This window comes from Phyllostomus discolor, chromosome 14 (genome assembly GCF_004126475.2).
Source record: "Phyllostomus discolor isolate MPI-MPIP mPhyDis1 chromosome 14, mPhyDis1.pri.v3, whole genome shotgun sequence".
Taxonomy (NCBI): domain Eukaryota; kingdom Metazoa; phylum Chordata; class Mammalia; order Chiroptera; family Phyllostomidae; genus Phyllostomus; species Phyllostomus discolor.
The window spans coordinates 4,556,133-4,576,199 of record NC_040916.2 but is presented as its reverse complement, the minus strand read 5'-3'; the positions used below and the strand labels follow the sequence as shown (position 1 = coordinate 4,576,199).

General features: G+C 56.2%; 1 protein-coding gene across 1 annotated transcript in view; it reads right to left on the bottom strand.

The window, feature by feature from the left end:
• Positions 1-2,681: 2,681 nt before the first annotated feature.
• CNTN2 (contactin 2) overlaps positions 2,682-20,067 on the bottom strand; it is a 34,641-nt gene continuing 17,255 nt past the window's right edge. The window contains exons 11-23 of the mRNA XM_028530967.2: positions 18,870-19,020; positions 18,613-18,740; positions 18,138-18,313; positions 17,505-17,625; positions 16,816-16,974; positions 16,185-16,334; positions 13,789-13,859; positions 13,246-13,480; positions 12,778-12,890; positions 9,393-9,579; positions 8,737-8,849; positions 7,232-7,400; positions 2,682-6,812 (exon numbers count right to left, since the gene is read on the bottom strand). Coding sequence (XP_028386768.1) covers positions 6,703-6,812; positions 7,232-7,400; positions 8,737-8,849; positions 9,393-9,579; positions 12,778-12,890; positions 13,246-13,480; positions 13,789-13,859; positions 16,185-16,334; positions 16,816-16,974; positions 17,505-17,625; positions 18,138-18,313; positions 18,613-18,740; positions 18,870-19,020 — 1,883 coding nt within the window. The 3' untranslated portion in view covers positions 2,682-6,702. The remainder of the gene's footprint in view (positions 6,813-7,231; positions 7,401-8,736; positions 8,850-9,392; positions 9,580-12,777; positions 12,891-13,245; positions 13,481-13,788; positions 13,860-16,184; positions 16,335-16,815; positions 16,975-17,504; positions 17,626-18,137; positions 18,314-18,612; positions 18,741-18,869; positions 19,021-20,067) is intronic.

Sequence of the window (20,067 nt, the reverse complement as noted above, 5' to 3'; positions counted from 1 at the left end):
GACCCATAGAAAAATGGAAAGAAAGGTTTGGTGGCACCCATAGACCTCTGCCTAGAATCATCAGCTTGGAACATTTTGCTACGATCTTTAAATAATCCTGGTTTTACGGAGCCACTTGAATGCTAGTCACAGACATTGTGACCCTTTAGCCCTAGGTCATGCTCACGTCTGCCAACAAGGGCGTCCCCTGCATAACTGCAGTGTCTTCGTCACATCTAAGAAAACAGACAATTCCCTAATCCGACATACGGTTGACTTTTAAAATTTCCCCTAAAATCTTAGAGGTTTCTAGTTGAATTGTTGGTCTGGGGTCAGAGGAAGACAAACATGTCACATGCAGGGCTTTCTCTTGCACCTCGTCTCACAGCAGACCCCTGCCGTCCGTGTGGTTTGTGACGCCGACTTGGCTGAAGAGTCCAGCTGGGCCCGTCGTCTTGGGTGGCGACCCACAGTCTGGACTTGTCATCGTTCCCTAGTAATTAGGTTTTGAGGAGTAAACCCTAAACGTGTTGCCCAGAGCCGTGTATGTCAGTAATGGCACGTGCTTACTGCAGCATCTCAGGGGGCACCTGGTATCAGGGCAGCCCGCTGGTGATGACCTCTCTCCGCAGCCGCGTGCACCCTTCCCGTCTGTGGTTAGTCTGTGGGGGGAGGGGCGCAGGCGCTCTGGAATCCATTCTCGATCCTTGCCTGTTGTGACGTGTTGGGGCGGGCAGTGGGGTGCTTCTCCAAATCCGTCATTTCTGTGTTATTACCTGTGGTTCTCTGTGGAGAAGAGGCGCTCTTTATTTTTGAGGTCTCGATGGCTTCTCTCTCTTATTAGGTGAATTGTATATGATCCATTAGTGTTGTCATATTTTTGATGTTCAAATTGCCTCCAGTTTTGTCCAGCGGGAGTGCCTTCAAGTCAGCTGTTTTGTCCTTTTAATGTGACCACATTGGGCTTTGAGTACGACCTCACTTGCTAGTACAGCAGGGCGTCTCACATCCACCTTTGGCCTTTCCTTACTCCAAACCTGAACCCGCTGCCTCCGGGGAGCCCTGGCTCCTCATGGTGTGGGGGGGCAGCACCGAAAACCCTGGGCCTGGGGGCTTCGACGGGCTCATGGCCACTGGGGAGTCACTGCTGGGCCCTTCCAGTGCCCTAGATGTGGGTAAGTCATGACTTCAAAGAACCTGTGTTTCATAGACGTTTTACAGGTGATTCTGATTTATCGTGAAGATTGAGAGCCACTGGCCTAGGCCCACACACAGGGAGTCTTTATTATTGGTCTCATTTTGAAAACATCTTTCATTTTCCACATGCCCTTCCCCCCCATTCTCTACCTCGGAGGAGATGGGTTTCTGAAGACCTGGGTTCTGCCCCTGCCTGTGCCAGCGCTGTGTCACAGAACAGGCTGATGGACCCCTTGTGGTCCTCCTCTTCGAAACGTGTGATTGTGAGGATCGAGTGAGATCCTGGGAATGGAACGGAACTGCTTGGTGAGCCATGAAGGACTGGACGTGAGCTGGGCAGAGTCATTACTGACACGCATCAGTTCGTTAACTGGACGGCTTGCTGAAGCAGCCGGGAGAGGGCTCGCTGTACTTCAAAAGACCACCAAGCATCTTTGTGGGAAACTCAGAATTACGTTGCGGAGGAGGGAGGAGGACTGGGGCACGCTTTCACATTTTGCAGACGGAGAGACAGGGACTTAAGTCGCTTCCCCAGGAAGCCAGTGGTCCCTCGCGGACGGAGCATCACACGGCTCGAGGCTTGTAGCCCTCTGTGCGTTGGACTCGAATTTTGACTCTGAGGGTGTGAAGGGATTGAACAGGGAAGAAAACAAAAGATGCTTGGGTGTGTTGGTAAATACCCAAGCCCAATTCAGGTCATTGAATTCTGTGCATGTGACGTGCCTCTGAGGGTCAAGGAAATGCTGCCTGGACTAAAATTTGGGTTCTAGAGTGGCCAGTGGTCCAAGTAGCCCCTTGGTGCAAAGTGGAAGGGTTGAGCCTGCTGTGTTGCCATCCATGCTGGCCCCTTCTGGGGGCTCACTGTCAGCCTAGGCTGCCGCTGACCCAGCCCCGGGCACGGGGCCAAGCCGTGAGTGGTGGGGCCCTGCCTGCCTGGCGCGGAGCTGATGGAACAAACACTTGCAGCGCTGCACGGGCATGTCACTGCACGGCTCTGAGACGTAACGGGCACTTGGTAGGCGTCTGTTGGGTGCGTGGGAGAATGTCGCAGCCAGAAACTGCCTAGGAATTCAACTTCTTTGGCTGCTGTGAGCAGCCACTGGAGGCCCCTCGAGTCTCCAGGTGGCGGCCACTCCCTCTCGGCAGGGAGAAGACTTCCCTTGAGTGCAGTTGGGTCAGTACTTCCAATGTCTTAACTATCAGGGCACCTTGCAGGAGTACCATCCATGAGCACCGTTTACTGCCCGTTGTGTTAGACAAAGCCAGCCCAGTCCAGCGATTGCCTGCCTGTGCACTGCTTGGGCCTGCCTTAGAGTCCGTGTGGGCTGATTCCCCCCCACCCTCCCAGGACTGAATGCAGCAATATGGGCTGTGTGTTGTGACTTCTGTAGAGTTGACGGGGTGAAGGGTGCAGTTACTGGATGCGAGCCTGGGGTTAGGGAACAGGACGAGGAGGTTGCTTGAGCCTGATGATAAAAACAGCCACAGCTGGTGCCAGCTCCCTCTGCAGGTTGAGAAACCATCTTTATTTAAGAACTGCTTGCTACCAGAGTCAGTAACTATCATCACAATAAATACGAGAGACAGACAACGGGCCAGCGGGAGTGGTTCCATTCGAACACAAACCGAGTCACGTCAGTGGCCTGGTGAAGCCCTGGGCCTTGCCAAGCCAGGAGCTTGAAGAAGCTTTGCGGGCCCTGGATGGGCCCGGAAAGTTGGAGTCCAGGGGCCAAGCAGGGGACAGCCCAACGGGAGGCACTCGGCTTCCTGGGGCTCTCGGCAAGGCTACCTGACGCGCTTTTCCCCCTCCAGTTTCCCTCCGTACCACCTTCCCAAAGCGGTGACCATTCACAGACACATACAGGGCGACCGGGCACTCTTTCCGTGGAGCTCTTGGAAAGTCCCTTAAAAACGCCCATCTAACCCCTTACACCACTCCAGCAGCCTCTGGCCACCTCCTTTGCCCCCAGGACAGAGCCCAGGTTAGGCCAACCCAGGAAAATGGGGCGCCACTCCTGGGCTTCAAGGCCAAAGTTGAGGACACCGCTATGCCTGTGACAGAGGAGCCCAGTGGCAGTCATATTCTGAGGCCAGGAAGAGAAGAGTCCTCTAGCCGAGGGAGGGATGCAGGGAGTACAACATCCCTGGTCGGCTTGGGCTCCTGTCCAGGGCACAGACTGGGTGGTGCCTGGGGCTGCCGAGAGGCGGTGCATGCTGGGAAAACACTGCCTGGGCGCAGCTTCTCCCTCCGTGACTGGGACGGCACTGCAGGGGCACAGCGCACAGGCGCTCTGACACTTCCAGTGCTGAGCACCTTGTGGTTCTAAGCATCTCGGTCCTGGAAGGACACCCCACCCTGTGCCATCTCCCCACCCCTCCATTCCTCACCTAACCTAGACTCCAGAGCAATGGCTGTCAAAATTCCTCAAAGCTTCCTCAGAGAGGAGGTAGCCTGTTGCTCTTCTGGGGTCTCGCTGCAGAGGCGTTTCTGTCTACCCTCAGTCTCCTCATCTCATGAGAAGAAAAGCACCCACCGCCCCTCGCCACCATGGCCCTTCTGTTTCCTGGCACCGTCGGTGTCATTTGATGCACGTAGTCAACCTGACCTCTCTGGGCCCCAGGCCTCCATCCGGAGAGAGCTGTCCTCCCTGAGGGCAAGGCGTACGTGGAGCCGGTCAGAGCAGTGAGGACCAGGCAGCCAAGGTCATGGCGGGCAGCCCTGCAGGCTGAGCCCAAGGGAGTACAGAACGGAGAACTCTCACCCAGCGTCCTGCAGTGGTGTCTGCAGGCTGTCTCTGTCCCTAGTCCCCAAGGCACTTACTGGGGTAAAGGACTCGTTTGTGGCTGTCCCCCTTGCTGCCTCTCTGGAGCTTGGAATGAGAGAGGAGAGACCCAGAATCGAGTCATGACCACAGCAGGGGTGAGCCCCCTCGACTGCCTGAGCCCTTCCAAGCAAAGAGGAAAATCAGAGGCCCCTTGGGCAGGGAGGAAATCGGAGAAACCATCTAACTCTTCTGCCTGCAGCAATCCCTGTACAGGCCTCCCAACGGGAGGCTATTACATGTGACAAGCCTGCGTGTCCTCAGGCCACCTACCCTTTATTAAACCTGAGCTCTACCTGAAGTCTCAGGCGGCCAGACATGGCTTCAGTTTAGGTCTGTGCCCCCTGAGCAGCTGTCCCCACACAGTGGCTAGGTTTTCCTGGGGCTGAGTTTTGCTAGTTGAGTATCCCCCCTCGGCTTCCCAGCAGGCCTGTCTTCCTGCTGCTAATGGGCCTCCTTAGAACTAAGACACTTGGTTGTGTCTTTGATGCAAGCAAACAGGGACTGCAGCCTGCAGCCGCACTGGGTCGGTACTGTGCCAAGCCAGCTCATCCCTCTTGGCCAGCACAGACACCTGTCCCCTGCTTCCCCTGCCCCGGCCCAAGGCAGTGAGGACAGAATCAGCTAAACCTTGGAAGAAGGTTCCTTTCTTTGGGCATCCCCTTTCTGATGGAGCTGGGCACGGCCAAACCACAGCCACGGAGGTCAACACGGATGCTAGGCTGAGGTCGGGGTCCCTGTAATGGAATGGTCGCATAGCTGAGCCCCCAGCCCCTCGCATGAGCGGATGGATGGGAGCAGGTGAGGAGGGCGGGATCTGATGTCCTGGGCTGGGGGTGGGGGTGGGGGCGGTGCCGCAGAGGTGGGGAGAAGGGTGTGAGCTTACCTTTTTAAAAAACTGTAGTGGGTAAAAACATCAACATAAACCTGCCCAGGAAAATAGAGCAGGACTTAAAAGTTTAAAAAACCATAGCAAAATAGAGCTCTAACTATAAACTACAGAAATCAGGCTTAGGGGGCCTGTCCCCTACAGGATGCCTGTCCTGATGCTCCTGGATGTCATGGGCCACCTGTCAGAGCACAGGTTGTGTGGCCACTACTGCCTGCATTTGGGGATCCCTGTCCTTGCTGTGGCCTCTTCTCAGAGCAAAGGTAAGGGGGACGGGGGCTCAAGCCAGCACTGCGTATGGAGGTCCTAGCAGACGCTGGGCCCAGGAGGCAAAGAAGGACCAATGTCTCCTGGAGTCTGCTCGCACCGTGGGCTGGGACCCACCAGGTCGCTTACCCCCATGATCCCCACCAGAACCTCTTGAAGCAGAGTTTTCATAGCCCACCCTCCTTCTTCACCACCATGTTACCAGGCCCTGGCCATTCGGCACTGACCCCTCCTCTGGGTGGACAAGGAGACTGGAGACTCCAGCCTTTATCTGAGCCCCATCACGGTCACACTGTGTGACCTTGGGAAGTTTGAGCTCAGTTTCCTCATCTGTGAAGTGAGGGGCTTGGACAAGGTGAGCCCTAAGCCTCCTCCAGCTCCGATGTTCTGACTGGTAATATACCCAGAGCATTTATTAACCTCTTTTTCTTCTGGGGAAATGCAAAAGAGCGGTTTCAGGCATCCAGGGACAGGTCTTGCCAGGTCCTGGGTGGGTGTTCCTGGGAGCAGGCAGGGCCACATTTATCCCTTGTCCTTCTCAGACGGCTCCCGACTCTGCGACACACGGAACTGATGGCATTTGCTCTCCGGGCGTGAGGGGGCCGCGCTGGGAGAGTGGAGTCCTGGGGCCTGCGGGCCGAGCTGGAGGAAGAGGGCGGCACGCGCCCCCGTCTCAGGTCTCCTGCCCCATCCCCGGAGGGACGGTGCGGGATAGGTCTTGCTGGGGAGGAGCCTCCCCAAGATAAGCCCTTTAGTCACCCAGCCACCTGTAGTGGCCTCTGTCACTCGGGGGTGACAGGGTCGGGTCGGCAGTGTTGGCTAACAGGGCACATCGGGCCGAGTCTGGTGCCCCTCTCCCCGCGGTGTCCCGACTGCTCAGCCCTCATCGGCCCTCAGCCCCAGGAGTCTGGAGGGCCACCCCTGAGCTGCAGGCCCCTCGGCCCCCGATACCAGGCTCTGGTGCTCGGCCACCCGGCCCGGTGGCCAGGGCCTCCAGGGAGCCATTGAGGGCTGTGTCAGGGTCCAGCCACGTTGCCCCCTGAGAAAGTCAGCGAGTCCTTGGTCCCAGGGTTGGCTCTCGCCTTAGGCTGGGGGATGTCTGTGTTTGTGCCTCGTCCCACTTCAGCCCGGCCACATCCGGAGTCCCCGCGGGTCTGGGGGTCTGCTCTCAGGGGACAGAGTCTGTGCGCCGTCCTAGGGTGCCGCCTCCACAGACGTGCAGCTAGATGCTTCAGACCCCTCCTTCCCAGGGGCCTGTTCCAGCCGCCCAGGCAGCCGAGGGCCCGGGTGAGGGCTCGGTGCCATCACGGAAGTCACTGCCTGGTGCCTCTTGATTTAAAGAAAAAAAATCCTCACGTGGGTTCTGTCCTGTGGCAGAATATGAAACACCTACCTCCTACAAAAGGGCACTGTCTAAAGTAGGTATTTAAAGCCAGCCATTCTCAGGCACAGTGTTGGGCCATCTCGGCATCAGGAAGGGACCGGGGCCAGCTGGCTGCGTCCATCCGAGGCGGGTGTCCGGCCGTGGTGGAGAGGGAGGGGTGCGAGTCAGAGCTCCAGGCAGCCCATGAGGATCAGCATCGCCAGGGAGTGGGAGAGGACGGCGCCGGAGCGTGGGGCTGGGCGGACGGCTGAGTTCTCCACCATCATGCTGGTGCCTGGAAGCAAGGGACAGACATGAGGGGCTGGGTTGGCTGGGCCCGCCCCACCCCACCCCCCTCTCTGGACGAATCCAGACCTTTCCGTGGGGGCTCACAGAGGGCAGGCTTTCAGGATGCAGTGTGATCTCAGTCCCACTGCTACAGGACTTGTAGGACCTTGGTTGGCTTTGTGGTCCTCAGCCTCCCCTGTCCCCCCTGAAAAGAGCTCACACTTCCCCAGCCTTCAGGGGTGCTGGGTTGGGGGAGGGGGAGCAAGGGCAGGCCCAGGACTACTTGGCACTTGGCTCCCGCCTGCTTTCCTCTCTCCCCTGGAGCGTCTGGCAGGACAGGGGTTGGCTTGAGTGTGGAAGATTCCCTCACCAGGCATCTGAATGGGCCCTAGTACTCCTGGGGGGCTGGGAGGGGAGAGGCAGCACCTCCGTTCCTCGCGATGTGGACTTGCGCAGGGGTCCCATCCCCACCAGGCCCTGTGGCCCGAATCTGCACCAGGGCATGGCCGTTGTCTTCGGGAACTGCGATTTCTATCCGGTTCTTGCTGGTGAAGTGGAGCGTGGCGGTCGGGTGTAAGTCATTCTGGTACAGCATCTGTTGCGGGGGGTGAAGCCCGGTGCAGCTACTTAACCAAGGCTGGTTCTTCTCTCTTCCCCAGCTCCAGGCTCTGTGGAGCCCCTGTGGTTCCGCGCCCTGGAGCACCCGCCTCCTCCCACCTCCTGTTTCAGGTTGACCAGGACCCGGCTCTTGAACAAGAGCCTCATGGCTGGAGAAGAGCTTGCAAGCAGCTGTACTGTTTTTGCAGACCCCTTAGGCTAGGAGGACCCCGGATTTCACCCAGCCCATCGCTGCCCCCATGAGCCCTGCCTTTCTGCAGCCATATATACTGGGGCAGGACAGAGAGAAGCTAGGGAAAGTCCTTGACAAGTGGAATCAGGGAAACTGAGACAAAAGAATTAAACAAGGCCAAACAATTGGAACAATTTACAGCCAGTTAATGAATCACAAGGCTTTGTCTTCCCTAAGGACAATTAGAAGCACGTGGTTTACACATTCCCGTCCCTCTCTGATGTTCTTTAAAAGTGAAACTAACCAGAAAATAACCCTGACCCCTCTGGACACACATTTCAGTGAATCATCATATCGAAGGACACATCTGGAAAGCTAACGAACATTCTGTAAGACCCTCCCCTGAGACCTCCCCTAGGATTCCCGAAAGCCAACAAAGGACCCAGCTCTGCTCTCTCTAGAGCATGCCCACACCTTTCTCCCTTAGCAAGTATCTCTGCTCTTTCTCCTAAACTCTGGGGGTCCCCACAAGACTTGCAACCAGGGGAGCAGTGGGCGGCAGCAACTCATCTGGGGCTAACCCCCTGACCCTGTCTCCAAGGCCCCCTTCCCTCTGACTTCCCAGTGGGCTGACGGCAGCCCCATCTGGGCTCACTGCGGCAGCTGTGACTTCTGCTTCTCAGCGAGCTCATGCAGCCCAGCGTGGTCCACTTCATTCCAATAACGCTTCTAAAAGGTCAAAGCGGTCTGCCTAGGCTCTCTCCCGTTGCTTCTTCTATCCTAAGCCTTTCCTTCATTTCACTGTCCCCAGCTTTACGAAACATACTCTCGAAGTCACCTGGCCTGTGATATGAAATCTTGCCTGCACAAGGTCAAGAACCCACACACTCCAGGCTGGCCCGAGGCGGATCCCTCAGGCCCAGTCCCGTCCAGTAACAGCACCGCCTGCCCCCTTGCTTATGGTGTCTACTGCCAGTTGCCTGGAGAACCGCTCCCGCACCTCCTGGGTCTCACAGTCACAGACGCTTTGCCTGTGTCTGCCTCAGGTCGCTCCTGCTAGAAACGGCAGCCCTCCTGTGCGCCCTGGGAATGCAGCTGGGCTGTTCCTCACCATTCAGTGCTGGCCAGATCCCTTCCTTACCTTGTAGCCAGTGACTGCAGACTCATTTCGGAGAGGGACCACAGGGTCCCACTTAACACTAAGTCTGGAGCTCAAGAAAGTCCAGGAGATGTTGCCAGGAGGTCGCTGTGGAGCTGCCAGAGGAGGGAGGAAGTTGGGCGCTTCCGAATGTTTTCTCCCCCCCCCCCCCCCCCCGCCCCTGTCTTTAGCCAGCCTTTTCATAAATGTCTGCCTCGGCAGGTAGACCCAGAACATTCGGTCACGGCTGCCTAAGACACAAGCCCGTGAAAACGCAAAGTCTGGAGAAGAGACAGTCATTCAGAAGCCATGAACTCCACGCCCTTATTTTCTCCAGGCTTGTTGTCCTGCTTCAGTCCAGCCCAGGGCTTCTGGGCTGAAGCAGGTGTCCCCACCCCCGGGCTGAGGGCTGGTACCAGCCTGGGCCTGTTAGGAGCCAGGCTGCACCGCAGGAGATGAGCGTGAACACAATGCACTTGAATCATCCCCAAACCATCCCCCGAGCCCTGGCCTGTGGAAACACTGTCTTCCCCAAGACCTGTCCCTCATGCCAAAAGGTTGAGGACCACAGGCGAGAGCATCTGTCTTGTGTTGGAGGACATAGGAACCCCCCCACCCCAAAGACACGCCCCTCCCTCACGCTGGGCCAACAGACTCACGGGGCTTCATGGTCGTGGCATTGGCGGAAGGGCTGGCGGGCCCAGTGCCCGCTCGGTTGTAGGCCCGCACGGTCACATGGTACTTGGTGTTGGGGTGCAGGTCAGTGACTCGAGCACTGGTGTCCAGCCCTGCTGTCCTCACTCGGTCAGCGGCTGCTTCTTTGTCCCCAACTTTCCAGTAGCGAATCTGAAGGGGACCGGGACACCCTAGGGTGAGCAGTTAAGTTCAGGACCTCAGAGCCCCCTGACCCTGGCCCTGGTCACCTATATTCTGTTCCTCTCCTGCTCACTCTGGTCCTTGTGACTCAGCCTTTTTTTTTTCTTTTAATTGATTTTAGAGCAAGAGAGGAAGGAGGTGCAGAGAGGGAGAGAGAGAGAGAGAGAGAGAGACAAGGATTTGTTGTTCCAATTACTTATACATTCATTGTTTTTTTAAACATAAATTCATTTAGAAATTTTTAAATTAAATATATTTTATTTATTATGCTATTACAGTTGTCCCATTTCCCCCTGCCCTTTTATTCCCCTCTGCCCTGCACACCCCTCCCACCCGCATTCCCTTCCTTTAGTTCATGTCCGTGGGTCATACATTTAAGTTCTTTGGCTGCTCCATTTCCTGTACTGTTCTTAACGCCCCCCTGTCTATTTTGTACCTACAATTTATGCTACTTATTCCCTGTACCTTTTCCCCCTCTCTCCCCTTCCCACTCCCCTGTTGATAACCCTCCATGTGATCTCCATTTCTGTGGTTCTGTTCCTGTTCTAGTTGTTTGCTTAGTTTGTTTTTGTTTTAGGTTTGGTTGTTAATAACTGTGAGTTTGTTGGCATTTTGCTGTTCATATTTTTTATCTTTTTCTTAGATAAGTCCCTTTAACATTTCATATAACAAGGACTTGGTGATGATGAACTCCTTTAAATTGACCTTATCTGGGAAGCACTTTATCTGCCCTTCCATTCTAAATGAAAGCTTTGCTGTATAGAGTAATCTTGGATGTAGGTCCTTGCCTTTCATGACTTGGAATACTTCTTTCCAGTCCATTCTTGCCTGTAAGGCTTCTTTTGAGAAATCAGCTGACAGTCTGATGGCCACTCCCTTGTAGGTTACTGTCCTCTTATCTCTTGCTGCTTCTAGGATTCTCTCCTTCATTTTTACCTTGGCTAATGTAATTATGATGTGCCTTGGTGTGTGCTTCCTTGGGTTCAACTTCTTTGGGACTCTCTGAGTTTCCTGGACTTTCTGGAAGTCTATTTCCTTTGCCAGATTGGGGAAGTTCTCCTTCATTATCTTTTCAAATAAGTTTTCCATTTCTTGGTCTTCCTCTTCTCCTTCTGGTACCCCTATGATTCAGATGTTGGAATGTTTAAAGATGTCCTGGAGGTTCCTAAGCCTCTCATTTTTTTTAAATTCTTGTTTCTTCATTCTGTTCTGGTTGAATGTTTGTTTTTTCCTTCTGGTCCACATCATTGATTTGAGTCCCAGTTTACTTCCCTTCACTGTTGGTTCCCTGTGCATTTTCCTTTATTTCACTCTTCATAGCCTTCACTTTTTTCATCTAATTTGCAACCAAATTCAACCAATTCTGTGAGCAGGCTGATTATAAGTGTTTTGAACTGTGCATCTGATAGGTTGGCTCTTTCTCGGTTGCTTAGTTGTATTTTTTCTGGACCTTTGATCTGTTCCTTCATTTGGCTCATTTTTTGTCTCAGCACATCTGTTACGTAGTGAGGGGTGGAGCCTTAGGTGTTCACCAGGGTGGGGCAACCCAGTCCCTTGGTTGTGATGCTGTATGTGGGGCAGGGGTCTGAGAGGGAACAATGGTGCTTGCTCTGCTCTCTGCCGGTTTTCAGTCACTTCCCCCACTACCGACATTGAAATTGGGCCCTTCTGGTGCTGCTTCCTGTGTGCGTGGGCTTGTGTACATTCTAGGACCCTGTGGGTCTCTCCAATGAACTCTCCTGTGAGGCTGGGAGTTTCTCCCACTGCCGCCTCAACTCCCACAGGTGTTTTTAGTCAGAGGCTTGAGGCTTTATTTCCCCGCACTGGAACCCTGGGTTGTGCAGTCTGTCTCGCTCCCCCGTTGTTCCTCCAGGTTTATCTGCACATGATGTGGGACCGTTTGCTCCACAATCCACCACCTTGCCAGGTCCACCAGCCGCTGCCTTGCTGTGAGTCCTCTCTGCGCGGCTGCCTGTCCCTGCCCTTCCTACTGGTCTGACTGAATGTTTCTTCTTTAACTCCTTGGTTGTTGGACTTCCATACAGTTCAATTTTCTGTCAGTTCTGGTTGTTTTTAAATTGTTGTTGTCCTTCTTTTGGTTGTGCAAGGAGGCACAGTGTGTCTACCTATGCCTCCATCTTGGCCAGAATTCCTCATTGGTTGATTCTTGTATGTGCCCTGACTGGGGATCGAACCCACAGCCTTGCGTTATCAGGATGAAGCTTTAACCAAGTGAGCTACCTGACCAGGGCATGACTCAGTCTTGAGTCTCAGAAGCTGGACACTGGATCGAGAGCTTCAAGAGAGCAGGGACAAGTCTGTGAGGGTAAGTCCCTGCTGCCTTGCCAGTGCCCAGCAGGGAGCTGGTGGTGGCTGGTGAGGGTGGGGGATGGGCACACAGTGACCTACTGGAACCTAACCTACATGATTATTTGCAGGTTATGAGATGCATATTTGCACTTGCAAAGTTGTCCCCCAAACCCCAGCCCACTTATAATGACTGCCCAAAAAGTGCAAACCCCTTTCAGTAGCCATCATAATATTAAGAGTAGGAGTCCCAGGAGCTGGGAGTCCTGTCCTCAGCGGGGCTGGTCTCACCTGTTGTGCTCCAGCAGTGGCATTAACCACAGCACTGGTAACCAGGCCGGAGGGCCCTTCGTGAGGCAGGGACATGTGACATTCCTTGCTTTTCCTTTTCCCCGTCCTCTCCGGTTCCTCTCCCTCCTCCTATTCCACACCCACCCTAGTGTGGACTCATCAGTGGTCCAGGGCTCAGGCCAGAAACTGCTGGGCCCAGTGTTTCCTGGGGACGCAATAATCAGTTAGTACCTAGGGGGGGCCATGCTATTCTCTGCGGCCTGAGGGTGCCACACTACCTGGGCCCCGGCATGGAAGGGACAGGCCGTGCCCCTTCCAGAACCTGCCCCTCCTCTCCTAGGCGCCCACACCTTCCAGTGCTGGGGCTAGCCTCACCTTCGCTCCAAGGCCTGCCCTCCCCAGTGAGCCCCAGCCGGTAGGGGCTTAGCTAAGGCTGCATTCAGAGTGCTACACAGACCGGGTGCTGTTTGCACATTAGCAAATGAGTGGTCCAGGAAGGAATGACTGGTGAGCTGTGAGGTGCGCCTGACCCCGGCCTTGAAACCTCCCCAGCCCCGGGTCAGTGCTCACCTCGTACCCCAGGAGGATCCCGTTCATGTCCTGCTGCACAGGTTCCCAGGTCACGTTCATCTCTGAGGATGAGACCCCCTTGGCCCAGACCTTGGTGGGGGCCACCCTGGGCTCTGGGGATTGATAAAGAATGGGTTTGGATTCCTGGGGTTTCCCTGTGTCCTGCAGAGCAGCCGTCACACTGGGACAGCCCTTGCCCAGGACTTTTTAGCCCAGGGTCCAGGATGCAGGCCTTGGGGGGGGCGAGGTTGGGGGGGTGGACCAGAGAGCCTCCCTCTCCTTCCCCAGGCCTGAGGGGGGGCCAGGTGGCAAGGGCTAGAAACGAGGCCAGTGGCTTAGAACCCAGCTGGTCTCTCCCCCCCACTATGGAGCTGAGGGGGTGTGGGGAATGGGGAGTAACATTCCCCACCCTACCCCCCATGGACAAGCAGTTGGGGTGGGGTGCGGCGTGGGCCCGGGGCGACCCACCTTCCTCAGCCGAGTACACAAGGGCCGTGAGGCTCTCAGGCCCGTCCCCACGGCGGTTGTAGCTTCGGATCTTGACCTCAAAGGGCGTGTAGGGCCGGACGCTCTCGTTGCTGTAGACGAAGTACTGGGTGTCGGCGCCGAGCACCCGGGCGGTCTGCCAGCTCGTGCTGCCCTGCCTGCGGAAGGACAGCAGGTAGCCGAAGCCGTCTCCGTTCTGGTACTCCCGTGACATGGGCTGGGGGGCGAGAGCGCGGCATGGGTGAAGGGCCTCCGGTGCGTTCCTGCTCACCCCCCGGCCCTACCCAACCTTCACCAGGACGCATGCGCCTGGGGTGGTCTGTGTCCTGCGTGGGTGCTCCTGCGAGAGGCAGCAGGTGGGGGGGGGGAGGGGACGCCCGCTCTGGAGCGGACCGTGCAGTGGCTCGGTCTGGGGCCGCCCCGCACGCTGCTGCAGGCAGAGGCGAGGCAGCGCCGGGGTGAGGGGGGCAGGACTTGTCCCCCAGAGAACCAGAGGCACACTTTGCCTCCGTCCCCGCAGCTTACCGTCCAGTTGACGATGAGCTCTCCAGGGGCTCCACCACCTCCGCTGAGTCCTGAGGGGGCCACCGAGGGGGCTGTCAGGGCGGAGGAACACAGGTGTGGCTTGTTAACGGGCAGTGAGGGGACGGAAACCCTGGGCCTAGGCCTGTGATGTGTCCTGGGACGGGGACACCCCTTCGGAAGGGCCCCGGCTCTGTCCTCTACCAGTCCCTGTGGACGTGGGCACGGCAGTCAGGCAGGCCCATGATCAAATCCCTCCTGTGCCATTTACTAGCTGTGTTTCCCTGAGCAAGCGACTTAATCTCTCTGAGCCTGATTCCCCTCCATATGATGAGGATAGTGTTCATCTCAAGGGGCTGTGAAGAGAATAACCCTAAACAAGAGTGGCTAGTGTGTGCGTGTGTGTGTCCCGTAGATGCTCACTGTCCTTTTCCCCAGTCAGCTTAAACCACGTAACAGAGACCAGCTCCAGCTTGCTGGAGATTACGGGGAGGAAGTGAACCAGAACTGCCGTCGATGCAAAAAAGCACTTCTTTTGGGTTGCGGGGTGTTTTATTATTGTTTTTCTTCTTGTGGCAGTTGTAATGTCCTAATTGTCTCTATTATTCAACAAGGTTGATACTAAAACAAGAATATGTTTCATCAGCTCACAAAGCTTCACAGAAGAGCGTGGCTGAGGGTCCGGATATTTCTGCCGATGACCCGGCAGCTAGAGACTTAGCACTTGGCTGGATGACTAGTTTGGGGCCTGTGATCTGCAAGGAGCCCTTAGAGACGTGGCCTGTCTGCCCCTGAGAGCTGGGTGTTTTCATGGCCCTTTTCAGGGCGGAGGGTCTAAGGCTCAGTGCAGGGAAGTGACCAGCCGAAGGTCACACAGCTAATAAATGTCATAGCCGGAATTGAACTCGTTCTTCCGATTTCAGAGCCCGCGGTCTGCCCCCTGCACCACAGCTGTCTCCGTGCTCATGGGCTCCCGGGCGCAGGAGCACAGGAGGACCCGCCCCACACTGCCTCTGCAGGAGGTCCGGTCGAAGACCGCGCTGCTTCTAAGTTCCTCACTCAGGAGAGGTGCCAGTTAGGAATGTTGAGTGACCCCAGAAAGAGCCCAGAGAGCCAGGCCGGGGCACACAGGAAACTACGTGGAAGGCTGACCCACGCCGCACCTCCAGAGGGGTGGGCCTGGGTGGGCGGGGCCCTGAGTCCGTGCTGCCCACCCCAGATCTGGGCTCTGTGGAGGAGGGACTGTTCCCCGACGTGACCGCTGTACGTCCTTCAAACCAGAACCGAGGCTTCTTTCTGAAACCCCCTCAGAGACTGTCGGATCGATGTTCCTTCTGACACAAATCAGCATCCCTCCCCTGCCTCCTGCCTCTTGCTGGTTCCTGGAATAGGCCCTTGACCTGCTTGAGCATGCAAAGTAATTTCCTGTGCCCAGCAATATCCATTAGCACCTAGTACTTAGTGCCTCTGAGTACTCCCCCCTCACCCTGTGTAACTCTCCGGGGCCTGGCCCGTGGCACAGAGCACACCACCTCACCTGGCAGCTGCTCAAGTCCACCCGCCCCGTCAGTCCCCTCAATAAGCCCTGTTACTTGCCAGGCTGAGGGTCTGGCCTCTTTCTTGGGTCTTTCCCTGCCCTCCACTTACAGAGGCAGATTTTCAGTCCTGGCGCTTTCCCCTGGGCCTGTGTGTACCAACAGGATCTCGTGCTGTGTCTGCAGACCTGCGAAAGGCTCCGACAGTGGGCAGGAGCCCCAGCAGAGCCTGCCAGGGTCTCTTCCCTTCCTTCCCCGTCTGACCCTGACACCGCTCTCAGGAGGTTGTGGGCAGGCATCCAGTCCTCCTGCTCCCAGAGGAACCACCGAGAGCGTTTGGAGACGCTGACGCTTCTCTAGGCCCCTGCACAACACACACCCAGTCACTCACTCTCATGCACACACACCTGCTTACACACACTCTCACACTCACACCTTCCCCATGAACTGACTTTTGCAGCTCATGCAGTTCCCGAGAGGACATCTGCCCACCACCCTGTGGTTCTGGGTTCAAGTCCAGACTCTGCCAGTGTGACCCTTCCTGTCTCCAAACTTTGGCTTTTCCATGGAAAAAAAAAAAAGCTTTTTGTTTAGAGATATTGTAGATTCATAGAGTTGTAAGGTCGGCCTGTGTTTTAGGTGAGGGCTGTGGACAGGCCGGGCCCAGGGCCCGCAGCACCGAGCAGCGCAGCGGCCCAGCCCTGACCCGCGCTCCTTCCCCGTCTGTCTGTCTGGTTGGACAGTCCAAGGCCAGGCCCCCAGGGCTGGAGCTCTGCCTACCAGCGGTCTGCTCAGGGCTGCCTTTAGGGGGGCCTAGGGTCTGTGCCCCGAGTTGCTTCTCTTTGGGACACACAGGACTCTGACCTGCTTCCTTGGTCCGGATTTTGCTGGAGGGCCCACTGGGCTCCCCAGTGCCCAGGATGTTGCTGGCAATGACCCGGAACTCATAGTCCATCCAGGGTGTGAGGCCCAGCACCTGGGCGGTCTCCGCATTGCCCTCGATGTTGGCGGGATCTGCAAGGCACCAGGGGGTTGGTGTTCCGGCATCTGTTTATTGGTCTGGGTGGAGGGGGAAGGGACTGGGCCCAAACTACTTCCTTGTACTCGACTGTCGTGGTGGAGCTTGACCCACACTAACTGTTCAATCCTCCTTCAGAAGTGACCAGAAAAGCAGTAGTCCTCCCTGCCCGGGAGCCTTTGCTGGTGTCTGCACACCCTACACCCCCATGCGTGTGGTCATCGCCCCAGTGATATTCCTGCCAGTGTTTCGAGGGTGCAGACCGAGCTCCGCCACCCCCAGTTCTCACCCTGCTCTCCGGCTATCCATGGGACCCATCTCCCCTCTGGCCTGGGAGCTCTCTGTGGGCAGATGGCCCAAGCTTGTCCCTCTGTGAAGCTCCAGGCTCAGCCCCAGCCTTCTGACCCCCGTCCCCACTTCCGGCACACAGCCAGGCCTTATCAGTACTGACAGTGCAGGGAGGCAGCTCACACTTACTGGTCCGAACTTGCTTCCACTTCCCTGCAGGTGGAGTGCGAGCTTGCAGGGTGTACTTGGCAATGGGGCTGTGGTTGTCGAAGCCACGGCTCCAGCTGAGCTGGACAGTGGTGTCGCCAATATTCCTTACCACCACACCTCCTGGGGGACCTGGCGGACCTGCACCCAGAAGTCAGAGAATTGTGGGTGAGAATTGGGCAGCTTCAAATTGGAGCCAACCTTCTCCAGGCTGATTTGGGCTGGTGCAGGACCAAGTGGGGGCAGCAGAGGGCGCCACAAACACACACCTGGTGGGAGAGGGGGGGGGGCAGAGGATTAGTGGGGGCGGGGGTGTTGTCTAAGGCTGGAGGCATCACAGAGCACCTCGAACAGAGATGTGTGTGTCTGGATTTCCAAGCGCTGGGCCCTGAAAATTTCTGGCCTCAGCCAAGTTCTCCACTCTTGAGATGAGCTTAAAGAATGGATTTTTAAAATTTTGGCTTTGGGGGAGGAATATTCTATTCACTTAGGATCTGCGAAGAACCACCGGTTAAGTTCAGCTTGGGGAGCTTCTGTCAGCAGCGCCCCCCCACAGCTCTCTGACAGAGGAGGGGAGCTAGGGAGCGAAGGCCAGAGGAGCCCCGCTGACCTCTGAGGGAGTGGGCTGGAGGTGGGAGTGGGCTGGAGGTGGGAGTGGGAAACCCCGTTACCTCGGACCAGGACCGTGGCCTCCTTGGACGCGCTGTCCACCACTGTCTGGGCCACACATGTGTATTTCCCGCCATGACGCAGCTGAGCGTTCAGGATGGTCAGATCCCCAACCGTCTCCTTCTGTACACAGGGAACAGGAGGAGGGCAGGTCAGGGGGCCCGGCTCTGGCCAGCCAGTGAGTCGGAGACACGCAGGAGGCAGGGCTCGGTGTCCCCTGCTCCCTGGGTGTCCCTATATGTTCCGAGGGAGGGGCAGCTGCTCCCCACCTAGCACCTCTGGGCACCAAACCACAGTTCGTTACACAAGGCGGTCAGCAGTGGTCCGAGTGGACGAGGCTGTGCGTGCTGGCGGGGCGGGGGTGCAGGACGACATGAGTGGTGGTGGGGTGAGTCTTACGAACACCGGGAATTCCGGTTTTGTCCCTAACTTCTCCTAAATGCACGGACTAGGGGCAATCCAGGGAACTGCCAGTCTGAAGGAGGCTGGTTATGCATCCGAGGGTGAGTTTGCCGCGGCTGGCGTTCCTGCGGGAATGGGGAAAGGCTTTGGGGCTGGGGTGGGCAGGGACATTTTGGGGACCCTGTCTATTGAGAGGGAGGGAGGAGCCCTGGGTCCTCGGTCTCAGGCCTCACCACACCAGCCCTCCGGTAGTGACCCCCAGGCTTATCGGAGTCAATGGGGAAGTCATCCAAAGTCCAGATGAAGGTGAGGTCCATGGTGGGGTCATGGGAGGCATGGCACTGCAGGGTCAGGTTGTCCCCCAAGTTGATGTCGGCACTGGAGGGGGCCAGAGTGATCTTGGTTGCATCTGCCAGGAAAACAAGGGCTCTGAGTAGATGAGGCGAGAGGGTTGGCCCTAGGCCCCAGGATGAGAAGAGGCAGCATGGCAACGGTATCCTGACCTCCCAGCAGCCCCTGAGGGTGTGGCAGGGAGTCAGGACTAGATTCTGGATGGCGGCCAGAGGGTGGTTCCAAGTGAAATTGCATCCTGGAGCAGTCTCAAAACCAAACTGGGAGGAATGTGGGACTGCAAGAGCAGGACCGAGAGGAGGTATGGCGCCCCCTGGTGGCCGAGTCCACCAACCTCGGCCAAACCACACCCCTTACCTCGCACAGACAGGATGCCGGTGCTGTTGGCTTTGCCCATGAAATTCTCAGCAAAGCAGGTGTATTTGCCTTCATCTGACCGACTGATGTTTCTTATGATCAACGTGCCATCCGGAGTTACAGTCACCCTGTAGCAAGGACAGAGAAGATCCGCCCCGCCCCCCCCAGACACACTGTAGTCCTGGCAAGGGACTCACCTCCAAGGAGAATGAAGGGGAGCAGGAATTGCGTGGGGTGGGGTGCGGTGCAGGTTGTACCTGCTGCTGTTGACCAAAATCTCAGTGCCTTTGCTCCAGAGCACCACAGCTTTTGGAGCTGCCCGGGGCTGACAGGGGATAATGACCTCTCCCCCTCGGGCTGCAGGGATCAGGCGCCTTACAGGATTCAGCCTGAAGTCGGGGGCCAGAGCTGGAAGGAAAGGGGAGCACCCCACAGTTATCCAGCGCGCCATCGCAGTACCCATGATTAAGACATCACCTGGCCGTGTGCTGAGCACTTCATGCACCCTTCATGGTCAAGCCATGAGAGACTCTTAGCACCACTTCCACAAATACCCAGACCCTCTTCTTATCACCCCACTGCTACCACGCCACCAAATCTCCTGCTGCACTATTGAAAGGCCCCCTAATTGGTCTTCCTGTTTTTCTATTTTCTTTCTACAATCTCTTTCCTACCCAACAGCCAGGAATATCGTGTTTAAAATGTGAATTGGGCACTCGGAATGAAGCTGACCTTCTCACAAATACTCAGAACTAAGGCCCCTCCTCCCAATGCCTTCTCACCCCATTCTCTCCCTCGCTCAGTGTGCTCCCATCACCTGGGCTGTTTTCGTCCTTGGAAGATGCTACACTTTTTTCCTGCCTCAGGACCTTTGCACTCGTGGCACATTTTGCTTGGAAATCCTCCAGATCTCCCCATGGCTGGTTACACCCAGGTCATGTCCCCAAAGTGACTTCCTCAGAGAGGTCTTCCTTGACCATCTCGTCCCACTGGCACACCTCAGTCCTACCCCTCTAGTGGATTTTTCTTATACTGTATTTTTGTAATGGTCTGCTGAAATGATCTTATTTAATGATTTGATTTTGTGTTTATTTGACCCCCTTTCTCTGCTGGGTTGTAAGAGACTTGATGGCAGAGACCTTATCTGAGGGGGTATAGAGTGAATATTGGTTGAATGAGTGAATGAATGAGTTTTAGTTAAGCCTCACCACAACTTGAGGAGGTGAGCGTTACTGCGCCCACTTTGCAGCTGAGAAAGCTGAAGTTCTGTGAGCTCAAGTCAGACTGCAAGAATGTGAGCGGCAGCCCATACTTACCGGGCACCTGTTAGGCTTTGGGTCCTTTATGCTTTTACCTCTGCCATCTCACTGAGTCCTCACAACAGCTGTTTTATGAATTAGTGAACTGAGATGCAGAGCTGAGGAGGTTGGGTTAGATACAGATCCAATTGATTGG